The sequence below is a fragment of the Calidris pugnax genome, unplaced genomic scaffold, assembly GCF_001431845.1.
Source record: "Calidris pugnax isolate Ruff unplaced genomic scaffold, ASM143184v1 scaffold36, whole genome shotgun sequence".
NCBI lineage: Eukaryota > Metazoa > Chordata > Aves > Charadriiformes > Scolopacidae > Calidris > Calidris pugnax.
In genome coordinates this window covers 732,668-746,095 of record NW_015090825.1, presented here as the reverse complement: position 1 = coordinate 746,095, position 13,428 = coordinate 732,668, and the positions used below count along the sequence as shown (strand labels likewise).

At 45.4% G+C, this 13,428-nt stretch overlaps 1 protein-coding gene across 1 annotated transcript in view; it reads left to right on the top strand.

Moving 5' to 3' along the window:
* Nucleotides 1–13,153, top strand: part of LOC106886865 (alpha-2-macroglobulin-like protein 1) — a 33,566-nt gene extending 20,413 nt beyond the window's left edge. The window contains exons 25-37 of the mRNA XM_014940122.1: nucleotides 273–449; nucleotides 1,725–1,806; nucleotides 1,904–2,060; nucleotides 4,098–4,172; nucleotides 4,922–5,075; nucleotides 7,314–7,495; nucleotides 7,786–8,001; nucleotides 9,120–9,241; nucleotides 10,046–10,136; nucleotides 10,892–10,960; nucleotides 11,213–11,315; nucleotides 12,344–12,385; nucleotides 12,811–13,153. Coding sequence (XP_014795608.1) covers nucleotides 273–449; nucleotides 1,725–1,806; nucleotides 1,904–2,060; nucleotides 4,098–4,172; nucleotides 4,922–5,075; nucleotides 7,314–7,495; nucleotides 7,786–8,001; nucleotides 9,120–9,241; nucleotides 10,046–10,136; nucleotides 10,892–10,960; nucleotides 11,213–11,315; nucleotides 12,344–12,385; nucleotides 12,811–12,836 — 1,496 coding nt within the window. The 3' untranslated portion in view covers nucleotides 12,837–13,153. The remainder of the gene's footprint in view (nucleotides 1–272; nucleotides 450–1,724; nucleotides 1,807–1,903; nucleotides 2,061–4,097; nucleotides 4,173–4,921; nucleotides 5,076–7,313; nucleotides 7,496–7,785; nucleotides 8,002–9,119; nucleotides 9,242–10,045; nucleotides 10,137–10,891; nucleotides 10,961–11,212; nucleotides 11,316–12,343; nucleotides 12,386–12,810) is intronic.
* The last annotated feature ends 275 nt before the right edge of the window (nucleotides 13,154–13,428 follow it).

The window sequence follows — 13,428 nt, the reverse complement described above, 5'->3', positions numbered from 1 at the left end:
GATACCCCCTCAGGAATGACAGCTCTCTTCTCCTTTCTTCAGATTCCCTCATTTTCGCATTCTCTCCCTCCTCCCAGAACCATGACATCTTCCCTTTCTGTGCTGGAATAACTCAGGAGGGGTCAGCAAAAATCTTAATCGTCTCAAATCACTGAGGTGCTGGCTCTTTTCCAGGATCCCAGTAGAATTGAGAGAAGGCAGCAGCCCCTTCATTTCATACTGCTGAATGTTTGTGCTTTTTCTTTCTCCTGACCCTCCACCTCAAACTTAAGGGGACATCATGGGCCCAGCACTTCAAAATTTAGACCAGCTGCTAGAGCTGCCCTTTGGCTGTGGTGAACAGAACATGGTTCAGTTTGCACCAAACATCTTCATCCTCCAGTACTTGAATAAGACTAAGCAACTGGACTCAGAAATTGAAGAGAGAGCACTGACATTCCTGAGAACAGGTAAACATCATCCTTCTTCCTTCTACTGTAAAAGGAAGGTGCTATAAATCAAGAGTGTGGGGTGCTGCTCTGGTGGGGAGGTGCAAGGCAGGAGTGGGAGCATTAATGACCTCCATCACTATTTGATACCTGTGGTTTGTTTCATTACCAGTTCGAGGCAGACAGAAGTCCCTTGTGGAAACAAGGCATCACCTGCTATTAATTGGAATTAAGAGTGGCCTTTGGAGATAGATAGGGGTTTGGTAGCTTAGTGTTTCCCTGTGTTTTAGGACACGTATTGAGGGTGCATGCCAGCTCTGTCCAATATAATCTGAATTTAATATAGTGCCGTTGTCTTTGTCTCATTTTGCAATGTGCCTCATGTTCCAGCCTGTTGATCTCCTTATCCTGCCACGCTGCAAGCTCAGCAACCTCCCATGGATAGGATTGCACTCCCTTTCCTTCCCCCTTTCTCTCTTGTACTGCAAGTTGGGACAGATATCTGGGAGAGGGTGGGCTACCCAAGAGAATGGCAGCAGCAGAGGGGCGAGGTGGAGGGTGCACAGTGAGGCAGTATGGAGGGTGAGGAAGACCAAATAGATGCAGACGGTCTTCCGCCCACTGAGCTTAAAGACATGGCCTTGCCACTTCTTGTTCATCCCATAAAAAGTGTTTTCTTGAGTCCCAGCAGGGCTAGCTGCAGTGCTGAAAACCAAACAGGATTTAATCTTGGTCCCCTTGGGGAAAAGTCTTACTCCTCAGTCCTACAGCTCTTTTCATAATCACAGAGTCACAGAATCACATGGGGATGGAAGGGACCTCTGGAGATCATCTAGTCCAACCCCCCTGCCAAAGCAGGTCCACCCAGAGCAGGTTGCACAGGAACGTGTCCAGGCGGGTTTGAATGTCTCCAGAGACGGAGACTCCACCACCTCCCTGGGCAGCCTATTCATTCACAGCAAGATGCCTGTGAGGCTTCCCTGGGGCATGGGGAGGTGGCCAAGCATGCCACCATTCTGCAAAAACCGCAGGGCAGATAACCATAGTAGCTCTAGGCACATAGAGCAGCCACGTGGTGTGCTTGAGTGATGCTGTGCAACTGCTTAACTGCTTCTTGTCACACCAATGCTCTGGGATGCACGGGGAATTGTGGGGTGGTAGGTTTGCCTCAATGTCTCTGACTGTAGGGTCTGGGGAAGTCTCTTGCTATGAAGCCTTATTCCCACAGCAAGGATACAGTTTGAGATGCTGCAGGTCCTCACACTGAGAGTTGTGTCCTGGCACTTATCTTCACAGGTTACCAGCGTCAGCTGCTCTACAAACATGATGATGGCTCCTACAGTGCTTTTGGGAAAGGTGACAAAAAAGGCAACACATGGTGAGCAACCAGAGTTGGTGCTGTCATCCCAAACCTATTGTCCTTGATGGTTCAGCTCCTCTCTGTGACATGGGACTCTTTCATGCTCTGTTCACAGGCTGACAGCTTTTGTAGCCAGGTCCTTTGGACAAGCCAGCTCTCACATTTACATCAATAAGGATCATATACAAAGCGCTCTGCTCTGGCTGCAGAAGCACCAGTTGCCCAGTGGCTGCTTCCAGAGTGTGGGGAAGCTCTTCAACAATGACTTGAAGGTATGGCTGCAAGAAATGGGAGTGGGAATAACACAGTGTGGGGCACAGCGTTGCTTCCCCTGTCTCTTGCACTGTGCCCAGTAGCAGAAAGCAACATCTCCATGGGCTAGAACAGCCAAGGCATCTTTCTGAGGGAGAATGAAAAAGTGTGGCCTAACCCAGCAGGCATTTCCTCTACGTGAGGTTTTTTCTACGTAAATGCTTTTTACGTTTTTATTCTAGCTGAATGGCACCATGGCTAAAGGTGCCAAGGCTCTTCTAGGGCACAGGGAAAAATATTTTTATATTTTAGTGCTTGTCTAGAATACCCTGGATGGATTCTCCCTCTTCTCATGCCTTACAGTGCACAATACTCCCCAGACAGGCCTGACTATGTTATCTAATATGGGATTATTTGAAGACACAGTTGTCCCCCCACTGCCCAACAAGTATGACTTCTCCTGAAGCCTCGCATCCCCAAAATGATCCCTGCAGTCTAGCTGGAAATGCACCAAAATCTGGGTGAACATGCCCTAGTATTCAGGTACCAAACAGTGTGCATGCAGTATGGCAATACTTGGGTTCATTATCTCTGTAAAAGTAAGAATAATCCAGACTGTCTGGATTGCAAAATTGCCCATATTAAATACAAGGCAAGTTTATGAAAGAAAGCAGGCTGCTAGTTTAGCAGAGCAAAGGCTTATACTTTTTTCCTTAAAATATGTATGCAGTCCAATAAAATAAAACATACAAATAAAATTTGTATTCAGTACAAAACCAAAACCGGAGTCTACATGTAGACTGTTCATCCTTGTCTGACTTTCACTGATTTCTCAGCTTGGGTCTTCTATTTGAACAGAACATTTTTGAATAGGTTTCCCCCTTCCATCCCCCTTACAATTCAAAGTTTCTGCCATTCAGTGCGAAAGATGCTGCTTGGCATCTCAGCCCAAATTTCCCCCTTCATTTTAGATGTAGTGTTGACTCATGTCTGAGGATGCAGGCAGAACTTCCCCAAGAATGAATGTCCTCTGATGGGAAAAGAGGGTCCTGCGAGCCTGTCCACCCATATTAACTTGTAGCTTCTCAGAGTCAGTTGAATGGTATGAAAATTTGGATTGCTTCTTGTATGCAAACCCTGCATCACAAAAACGATGTTCACGTGTCCAATTGTAGCATATTTAATAAAATACACAGCTTAACAGTTTATTTCATGCCCTTCTATGAGAAGGCATGCCTAGGCTGTGTGCACAATGTGGCTTTGAGGCTGCCCTTAACATCAGAACTTCATGATATTTAGTAAGTGAGTGCTTTCCTTCAGTTCCCACATGTCCAAGAATGGCCAGAGGCATGCTAGTATAGGAGCCCTCAGTATAGGAAAGATATGGACCTGATGGAGCGGGTCCAGAGGAGGGCCACTAAAATGATCAGGGGGATGGAGCACCTCTGCTACGAGGACAGGCTGAGGGAGCTGGGGTTGTTCAGCCTGGAGAAGAGGAGGCTCCGGGGAGACCTAACAGCAGCCTTCCAGTACCTGAGAGGGCCTACAGGAAGGCTGGGGAGAGCCTGTTTACAAAGGCCTGCAGTGACAGGACGAGGGGAAATGGCTTCAAGCTGGAGGGGAGCAGATTTAGATTGAAGATTAGGAGAGGGTTCTTTACTGTGAGGGTGGTGGAGCACTGGAACAGGTTGCCCAGGGAGGTGGTTGAGGCCCCATCCCTGGAGATATTCAAGGTGAGGCTCAACAAGGCCCTGGGGCAACCTGGTCTAGTTGGGGGTGTCCCTGCTGACTGTGGGGGGGTCAGACTAGATGACCTTTGGAGGTCCCTTCCGGCCTGGGTGATTCTATGATTCTATGGAGATACTATTGTGCTCATGCCATCCATAGGTAGTTTTGGTGGCTATACTAGTGGACAACTCTATGACTCTATGATTCTATGGAGATACTACTGTGCTCTCTCAGGTGTGCCATCCATAGTTAGTTTTGGTGGCTATACTATGACAGGCAAGCAGTGACTGATTTTGTCCCCTTCTGATGTCTGTCCGTGTGACTTGCAGGGTGGTGTGGATGATACAATCTCGTTAACAGCCTATGTCACTGCTACACTGGTGGAGCTTCACTTGGAGAAGAATGTAAGTCACATCCAAATTCTTGAAGGGCGTGGCAGCGTGCTGCATCCTTCATTCCTCCCCAGGTCTGTGGTTTCAGGGAGCACCCAGCTTGACTTGGAGAAAGGTTCTGTCATGTCCCGCCTTTGTACACAATGAGCTCAACAGGAAATTTTTAACTTGGGTAAGGAGTTCTTAATATAAATGGCCATTCCCAACTGATCTCAGAGGAAAGAATTGTTCCTGAAAATGGTTCAGGGCTTGCAGGGAGAGGTAATAGTTTTCATTAAACTGACCAATATAGCTACAAGGGGAAAAAAAGACCACCTTTCAGGTATCTAACCCCCCCCTCCTTCAGGCCTGAAATACAAGCAGTGATCTTCAAGTCAAGTGTAGACTGTTCTAGCCAAGGTGGGCTGATATTCCAGCCTTACTGGTACAATTCTGAAAACAACACCAGACCCCCTCAGGAGTCGAGATCCACAGCATGCAGGTCTGACAGTTCTGAGCCAGCGGGTTACCAGACACTTCCTAAAGCTGAATCCTCCAGTATATTAACAATCCCCTGTCCCAGTGACCCATCCAGTCACATCTTTATTTTCAGCCCAGAGCAAGTGATGCTTTTTCTGCTCTACTTCATGTCCCACAGCCCTGCAAGAGATGCTAGCAGTGAAATACATCAAGGATGTAGCTGGGATACTTGAGGGTTGGGGTAGATTTTCACAACAAAAGTCAGACAGAGGATATTCACTGGATTTGGATTGCCTTCTCAGGACACCATCCTGGATAATGCCTTACATTGCCTCAAGAATGTAACACTTGATAAGACAAGCCTCTATGTCAAGTCCTTGATGGCTTATGTCTTCACACTGACTAAGGACATGGAGATGAGAGAGCAGCTCCTGGCTCTGCTGGAGAAGGAAACTGGTAGGTTGTTGCTGTTGAGAAGATTTTGAGTTCTAGAGATAATGACTGTTTAAGGCCTGATATCTGTAAGATTTCATTGCAGTGATTTACAAATTTTAACTATTCTCGGAGTAGCGTTCATGTCAGAAAGTAGTAATTTATTGAAGCTGTGATAGTCTCTAGTTTTCTCAGAGCCAGGAAACAATTTCTAATCAAAAGCAGCAGAAGTGACCCATGCTTAATTTGTGTGGTTGTGGTGCTCCCATCGTTCTTCAGCAATTCCTACACAGCACAAGAGATCTTGCAGAGGGAACTTGCCGCACCATGTCTATTCAGCTGCTGGTCAGGGCATTTACTTGCAGTTTTCACACCTTTTGACTGCTTCCCCATTGCTGCTCAGGGCCCTTGCGTGGACGCATCTTTTTTGTTTGCTGTTGAGCTTGGTTCTTCCTTTTACCTCTTTAACTTGGAAAAAAAATGGACTTCTCACCTGAATGAGGATGCCAGGTGGGGTTTTCAGAGCACCTAAGCCTATGGTCAAACAGTTGGTAACGATAATACCTGATTTGGCTTAAGTAAGTTCTTCCCCACATCTGTTCACCCATCAGCATGGTGAACTACATTGAGGACTGAGAAATAACACGGAAGAAAAAAGGGAGAGAGGGTTTTTCAGCCTGGCCAGCTACCAGTGCAGTTTGTTGCATAGCCACTCAAGCTGCCCAGCTGGCTTCACAGGGCGGCCAGTGGGCAGACTGGAAGGAGCAGAATAGCACACACTGAGTGCAATACTTTTTCAGAGCTGCCTCTGAGAAAGGACACATAGTGTGACTGAAGCACATCCTCGTTGATGTTCTGATGCTTCTAACTTACCAAGCACTTTGGAAAACATCCCCTTAACGCCCTAGGGCTCGGAGCACTACAAACAGTCAATGGGTCAAATGACAATTTTCTTTGGCTCTTGCTGCTACTGATAATAGTTAGGAATGACTTGGTAAGAGTGATGGAGTTGTTAGTAAGGGAAAGGTGTTGTGCTACATGTTTAAATGTGTCTGTGTTCTTCCTACTGAGTCTGAGGGTGCGACTGCAGCCACCAACCGCAGCCAGTTTGCCTGCTGGAGAATCTCTGCCCCAGAGAATTATCTTCTGCTGGCTAGAGACACCTTCCGTGGCCTGGAGGCTGGGATTCTGTTAGCCTCACTAACAGGATTACAGTTGCATATCAAACAGGACTTTGGTGCTTTTTAAAGAAACAAGGTTAATCTGTAGGTCACCTCTAGCTGCACCTCCAAGACACCTTCTGCCACTTCATGAAAAAATATTGTTCTGCTTTTGTCACCTTGGAGGTAACAAATCGCAGATACCTCGTGCAAAAACCATCCCTTGTGATAAACATCATGAAGTAATACGAGTCCATAGAGTCCCTGAGCTAAATTCTAAAGTCTTTATGCTGGTTTTATCCAGACAAGTGACTTTGTGAATCTTTAAAAGCATTTCAGGTATTCACATTTGTACTGTCACAGACAATGGCTACACTGGCACAATTAAGCTAAATTCTTAGCTGAATTTTGGTTAGCCCCTCACTATCACTACAGCAAAATATTCAGCCAGTCAGATGCATTCTGTGCCTGTGAGCTTGGGCAGTAGCTGGGAGCCCATCTTTACCTTAAATTGTCCTAGCCTGTGAACTGCACGGTGAGAATGTCAACAAAATAATTTGAGTAGTCTTGCTCGTTCAGTAGCTTGCCAGCAACGCTCCCTCAAAGAGTGACCAATTCTTGGACAACAGGTACAACTGACTGGAAGTAAGTCCTAGAGCTTTCCAGTACAGGGGACCCTGTTAGACTAGGTAAACACAGAAATGCAGAAACAGCAAAAATGCTATCACTTGGGGGCATAGCTTTGAATATACACAGAGCTGAGTAAGACTAGGACTGTACTTCAAACAAAAAGCCTCTGTTCAGAGTCAATCAATTCCTAGGGGAACATGTTTCCTAGAGGAACTGACTGAGGATTTGGGGCCTGGATCTCTCTGTGTTTTCAAAGGAAGAAACGGAGCCTATCATGGATGGCTGGCCCTTTCAAGTACAAAAATAGCAGGAGGGATTGCCTTCTGCACTCTGGGATGTCCCAAAAAGGCACAGGCATTTGGGATGGTGTACAGGGAACTGGCAGTCCTTGAGGGGTACCAGGGCGGGAAAAGCTATTGTTCACAGGGATCTACTGTTCTTCTCTTCCACTGGTTTCTCCCCCCATTGGCAGAGCTCCTGACATCACATTCAAGTGGTGAAGAATCTCCTTCTTCTATGATCGAGACGGTAGCCTACATCCTCCTGGCTCATGTCTCCAAACCAGACTTGGCATTCAACGAAGCCTCAGTGACCAAGCTTGTGCACTGGCTCAGTGGACGAAGAAATGGCTTTGGCGGCTTTGCTTCCACACAGGTAACAAGCTGAGGAAAGTCACGGGGGAAGGAGAGAAATAGTGTGCCTGGAGTGATGTGCACGTCTCTCATACACACGTCACTCTAGATCCACCCATGGCAGACAGGCATACAAGAGCCACCCTTTCCAGATAACAAAAGTCATCCTGCTGCCTGTCCACTTAGTGGTGTAGACCCTGCTTGTGTAAGAGTGTGAATCAGGGCCATGAGGTGTGTAGTTCTCCCCACAGTGCCTCAGATCTTGCACCACATCATTGCTCCATAACAAAGTGACTCACTCTCTACCTTCAGGACACAGTTGTTAGCCTGCAGGCCCTGGCTCAGTATGCAGCCCTGATTCCTCAGGAGATCAGAGACGTGAAGGTGACAGTGAAAGGCGAGGAGGCTCCACCACTGGAGTTCCACGTGCACAGGAACAACAAGTTGGTCCTGCATCAAGCGCCTCTCCTTGCAGTCCCAGCGGTGTACACTGTGCAAGCAACAGGCAGTGGCTGTGTCTATGTACAGGTGAGTGTGAACAAGGAACAAAGCTGCCTCTTCAAACAAGGTTTGGCTGTAAGCAGGCACTATAGCCTCGAATTCTGAGTGGGATTTGGCTTTCTAGGTAGAATCATGTCAAACGTAAAGGAGCTCGGGTATACTCCGTTGACACGGTTTTATTGGAACCATCTGTGCTGAAATGTCTCAGTTTTGCTACCCCAAGACACAGAGCCATGTCGTTCTTAAGAGATCAGTAGATACAAAGCAGGAGTGATGAGAGACAGAACTGCACCTGCTTCTGTGTCAAACATACGCTGAAATGTCTCAGTTTTGCTACCCCAAGATACAGAGCCATGTCGTTCTTAAGAAATCAGTAGATATAAAGCAGGAATGATGAGACAGAACAGCACCTGCTTCTGTGTCAAACATAGGTTGCTGACGTCACTGCTTCAGGAGTTAAGCACTGTATCTCCTGGCATAATATTCTTTGGGTTGTTATCACATGCATAGATGGGGAGTGATATAGGACCAAGGTCTTCTTATCCCAGTACACCAACACAACTGGTCCATCAGGAGAACACATCTTACTTTTTGGGCAGCTTTGATAGTGCTTTGTTTATGAGCCATTCGTGCAGCAAAGAACTGCAGCATCAAGTCACTCCCAGTGAAAACCTCCCTCACTGGCCCACTTCTGTTCAGCCATCTCTTATGGTGTTCACAGAGATTCTGTATGAAGTGTACAGACTAGAAGACACAACAATTATTTATTGCTAATGCATGTAGGAGGTAGCCAGGACTCATACTACTTGGCTACACTTGAATACAGCCAATAAGCATGAGATACCTAATGAGTACCTGCTGGTCAGACAGTCACTCACCAGGCAGGTGGAGGAAGATTGGCCTATGCCACTCTTTGGAGGAGTGTGATCGTCCCTCGTGCTGAGCCTCCACGCTGAGGGTTCCATTTGGTGGGTGTATCTGATGCTATGTGCTAAACACAAGCATGTCTGAACAGAAAGCACAGCTGGGGCCAACTGTGATAGCCACGGGTTGCCAATCTGTTCAAAGCTGGAGGCACAGCTAGTCCTTTGGCTCATACAGGGAAGCTCCAGAGCACTTCACAGTGGTGTTTTCTCTCCCAACAGACCACTTTGCATTATAACACTCCACCACCAAAAACAGAAGAGATCTTTGTCCTGGGTGTGGAAACAGTACCAAGAAAATGTGGTGGTGTCAGGAAACAGCTTGACATCCTTGTGTCTGCCAGGTATGAGATCTCCCTTGAGGCTCTTTCTTCAGTGGAAAGAATTGGGAGCCCCAGTAGCATGACCACAACCCCATAAAAACCTCCTGTCTGTGGAGACATAGACACACGGACACACCATTGTCTCCTCCATAGATCCAGAAGAGATTGTGAACTGAGAATTAAGGTCTGGGGAAGCATGGCAGAACCACAGCAACTATTTCAGTCAGCATGGAGTGGCTCAGCAGCCCCCAGAGCACCAGATAATGTTCCCAAGAGCCAGAGCTCCCCCCATGGAGGACACTCGGTGGCTTGGGCTGAACCTGCCCTGAGATACGTTCCCCTGCAGTGTGAACCTCTGCTGAAACCAGACAGTAGAAATTCCAGTCACTATCCACATTTCACTTGCCTGCATCTGTCTAGGATGCCTTGGTCCATATTCTCCATGCCCTACTGCCCTGAAAGAGCACGATGCCAACATTATGATGCTCCTTGTTTGTTGTGTTGGTGTCTATTTTTGTCAGTTAGGTTGATGGTTGGACAAGATGATCTTTAAGGTCCCTTCCAACCTAGAAGATTCTGTGATTTCCACCTGTTATGGAGGGCAGCACAAACATTAAGCATAACACATTTGCTACTCAATCTGTCTCCAGACTGAGCAAGTAGATGTGGGTATTTTTTTTTCCCTTTCTCCCATCAGCTAGACAAGCTGCTGAGCTTTCACATCACCCGTAGAGCAAGCCAGAGTTTGGAAGTATCCGCTAGTTACTCCTAGAAATGCTGTGATGCCTTCCACATCTAATGTGCTTCTCTCCTGTCTTTTTTCAGTTATGTTGGGGACCGTGAGACCAGTAACATGGCCCTGGTGGAAGTGGAGATGCTGTCAGGGTTCATTCCTGTGAAGAGCTCTGTGAAAGAGGTAAGATTTTTTCCTCTGGCCTTCCTTGGAGATATGAAAATCTGTTTTCCAGAGGTAGCTCAGCCAGAAATATCCCAACCTCTAAGAACTGTTGGAGAATGGTGGCTACTACAAGGTTATCTTACTACAAGTTAATTAAACTAAGCAAGTACAGATATAGTGGGCTATTTCATAAGGCAACTTTCCACTTGCAGAACTGATTGTGCAGTTTTTCATGTTCTGTAGTGAGGCTCACATATGAGGCAAGAAGTTAGAAAGAAGCTGAAAAGCACCTAGTAAGAACCATCTGAGGTGCACTGGGACCCTTCGCTGTTGCCAGTGCCATTTGTAGAGATATTTTATAAAGTATTTATATTTTATAAATATAAAAATAAAGATATTTTATTTATTCAACAAAATATTTTATTTTATTGAATCCCATAGAGTTGTTCAATGACATACTTCAGTGTTCCAGGAGATAGCCAAGAAGATCCATCGTATTCTCCTACTAAGCATCTTTCCCTTTGCTACAAGTGCTGAAAATAGGAACACAGCTCAAGGGCACTTCCAAAAGCTGAAAAAGATGTTTCCTAAGGCTTTGTGAGCTCCCAACAAATCTCAGTGCTGTTACAGTTGGGGAATGCAGGTCTTCCCTTGACTATGCCAAGTGCTTCAATCAGCAGAGCTTCACTGACAAATACCAAACTTAGTGTGAGACAACAGGAAAGGCCAATAAACTGGTACTAACCAAGCTCATCTCTTGTCTTCCTATACAGCTGGAGAAGATACCCTTGGTGAAGAAGACAGAGATAAACCCAGACAAAGTCATAATCTACTTGGAAGAGGTAAGAGGAAGACCACAGGCAGCCACCTGTTTAAGTAGTAGCAACTGCAGTACTTTGCATTGGGACTCTCAGAGATCAGAAATACAAATCTCTTGGCTGGTGAAGGAGGCTAAAATTTTGGCAAAAGAGGAAGAGTGTGGAAGAACCTGGAAAGATGAGAAAGAGATCTCTGATGCAGAGGGAATAAAGTTGGTATGCAGGCGGCTTTGAGATGGTCAGTGCATTTCTGCTCACTTCTATTCTTCTCTCCAGCTGGGTGAGACTTCTCTGAAGCTTAACATCTCAGTGGAACAGGACATTGAAGTGCAGAACCTGAAAGCAGCAACAGTGCACGTCTACGATTACTATAAACCAGGTGAGGTTTCACTGGCATAGGCAAAGAGTAACTATTATAACCCCCACTCAGACACAGTTCTGTCTCTGCCCCTTATCCCCTTATCTCCCTTATTCCAGTCCACTTCCTCCTGCAGCTCCAAGCTTGGGTTTCCTCTGGACAAAACTCTACGTTCAAGTAGCAGAATCACTTGCTTTTCTGTTCTTGAGATGAGACTGCCTGGCACTATGATTATGGTGTGGTCTATATGTGTTCAAAGTGACTCTGTTATTTTACTTCCTCCAGCTTCAAGTTACCTCTCTGTGGAAAGAAAGCTGCTCTGTCAATTTACCATGTCTTTTCCTGCTCCTTAGCTCTCTTGAAAATACTTAGGCTTTTATTTAAGATAAATGCCACCCTGATCCATCAGAAGGTAAAATTTAGTTCTGTGCTTTTCATGGATAGTTTGATAATCCTACCATGTCTCAGAGGGTAATAGGAAAATAATTTCTTACCCTTTAGAGCTCTAAATTAACCATCAGCACACAGAAGAGAGATCTTGGAGTCATTTTGAGTTTCTGATTGCTTCATGATGGGTATGAGCCAAGCCAGCAGATGGAATATTAAGAATTATTAAAAAAAAAAAAAAAGAATTTGAGAACAAAATGGAAAAACTACCACTGGAGATTTAGAAAGCAGCACCATAGGCTGTTGTCTACGGAATTCCATTCTTGTTCTCCTTTCTACACCATGTCAAGTAGAGGATACTTCTTAATCCACCATTTACAGAGCTAAATATTGTCACTTAATGCTCTCTCTTTGTTATTCCATCCTGTACAAGAATTTTAGTGCTTTGTACATGCAATTTAAATTTAAAAATTGTTATCTGACATGAAAATAGCCATTATCAGTTAAAGACCCAAGGTTATCAGGACACACTACTGAAAGGTTTTCCATTTACAAAAACATCCTTGCATGAGAAGGTATCACAATGCGTAAGAGAAAGAAGCTTGTCATTACCCTACCATGCAGTTCTGCAACTCACCACCCTTTCTCTTTTGTTTCTACAGATGACCGCACAGCAAGAGAATATGTTTTCCCTTGCAGTTCAGGTTAGTGTTAACAGGCTTCCAAGGTGGGAACACCTGAAATAGAGCAGAGAAGTGGTGATAAGCAAGCACTGCATCCCACCTCTGTTCTGTATTTAATTCCATCACGTGTTGTGGACCCTTGTTGGACTGCAGGTTGAATTGGGATCTATTGTACTACTTGCGGGCACAGTTTCAAGTCCAGGTATAATCTCAATGCAGACCAAGGCTTGATCATACCATGGAAGGTTAAAAGGATATGTTTTTATTCTATTTCCTTACACTCCTCATAGGTGCAGTCCTTGCAGCATCCCAAATCTGAATGCAACTGGAAATGCCTATGTCAATGACAAAAAGATATCCATCATCCACTATGATCTCTTTGTCCTTAGATATATTCCTAAAAACTCATCAGGCACTCTGCCTTTTCTTGCTCTTTCTTTTCACAGATGTGTCGAAGAAGGATTCCTACTAGAACACTGAGTTTTTTGCTTCCATAAGGAAAATTCCTTTGCTCTGGTTCTCCTCTTCTCTGCTGTGTTGGATGCACCCTATTTCCTTTGATTTATGCCCTAAGTTTCTATGTGAAACTTGGCTTGATACACAGTAGTTTGGGATCAAGTGAAATAAAGCATGTGGAACCCAGAAAGAAGGCAGTGACTTAAGAGTTGATGAAGTCTGCACAGACTTTAATGTCTAAAAAAGAGAAAAACATTACTTAGGTCATGGTTACATACTTTGCTTTTGGTCACCACGATAGCTTAAGTCTTCCTTTCCTCCCCTAGTCCCATCTCTGGGCTATCTTCTCAATTGAGAAGTTTGCCTGCAACCAATCTCCAAGCAAAACAAAAAAAAAATAATCATTTTTAACCCCAGCCTGTTTCACTCCATGGCCCTGTGAAACATCTTTCTGTCACAACTGAAGAGTAGGAACTGGAAAGGGGAGGCTAAGGTAGAACTACTTTACCAGCTCCTCCAGAAAGAAAAGGACTGTGCGCCTTATGAAGGGAGGCCATGAGACCAAAGTAACATCCTCTCTCTATCAAGGTGTCTCCTTCTGCTCCGAG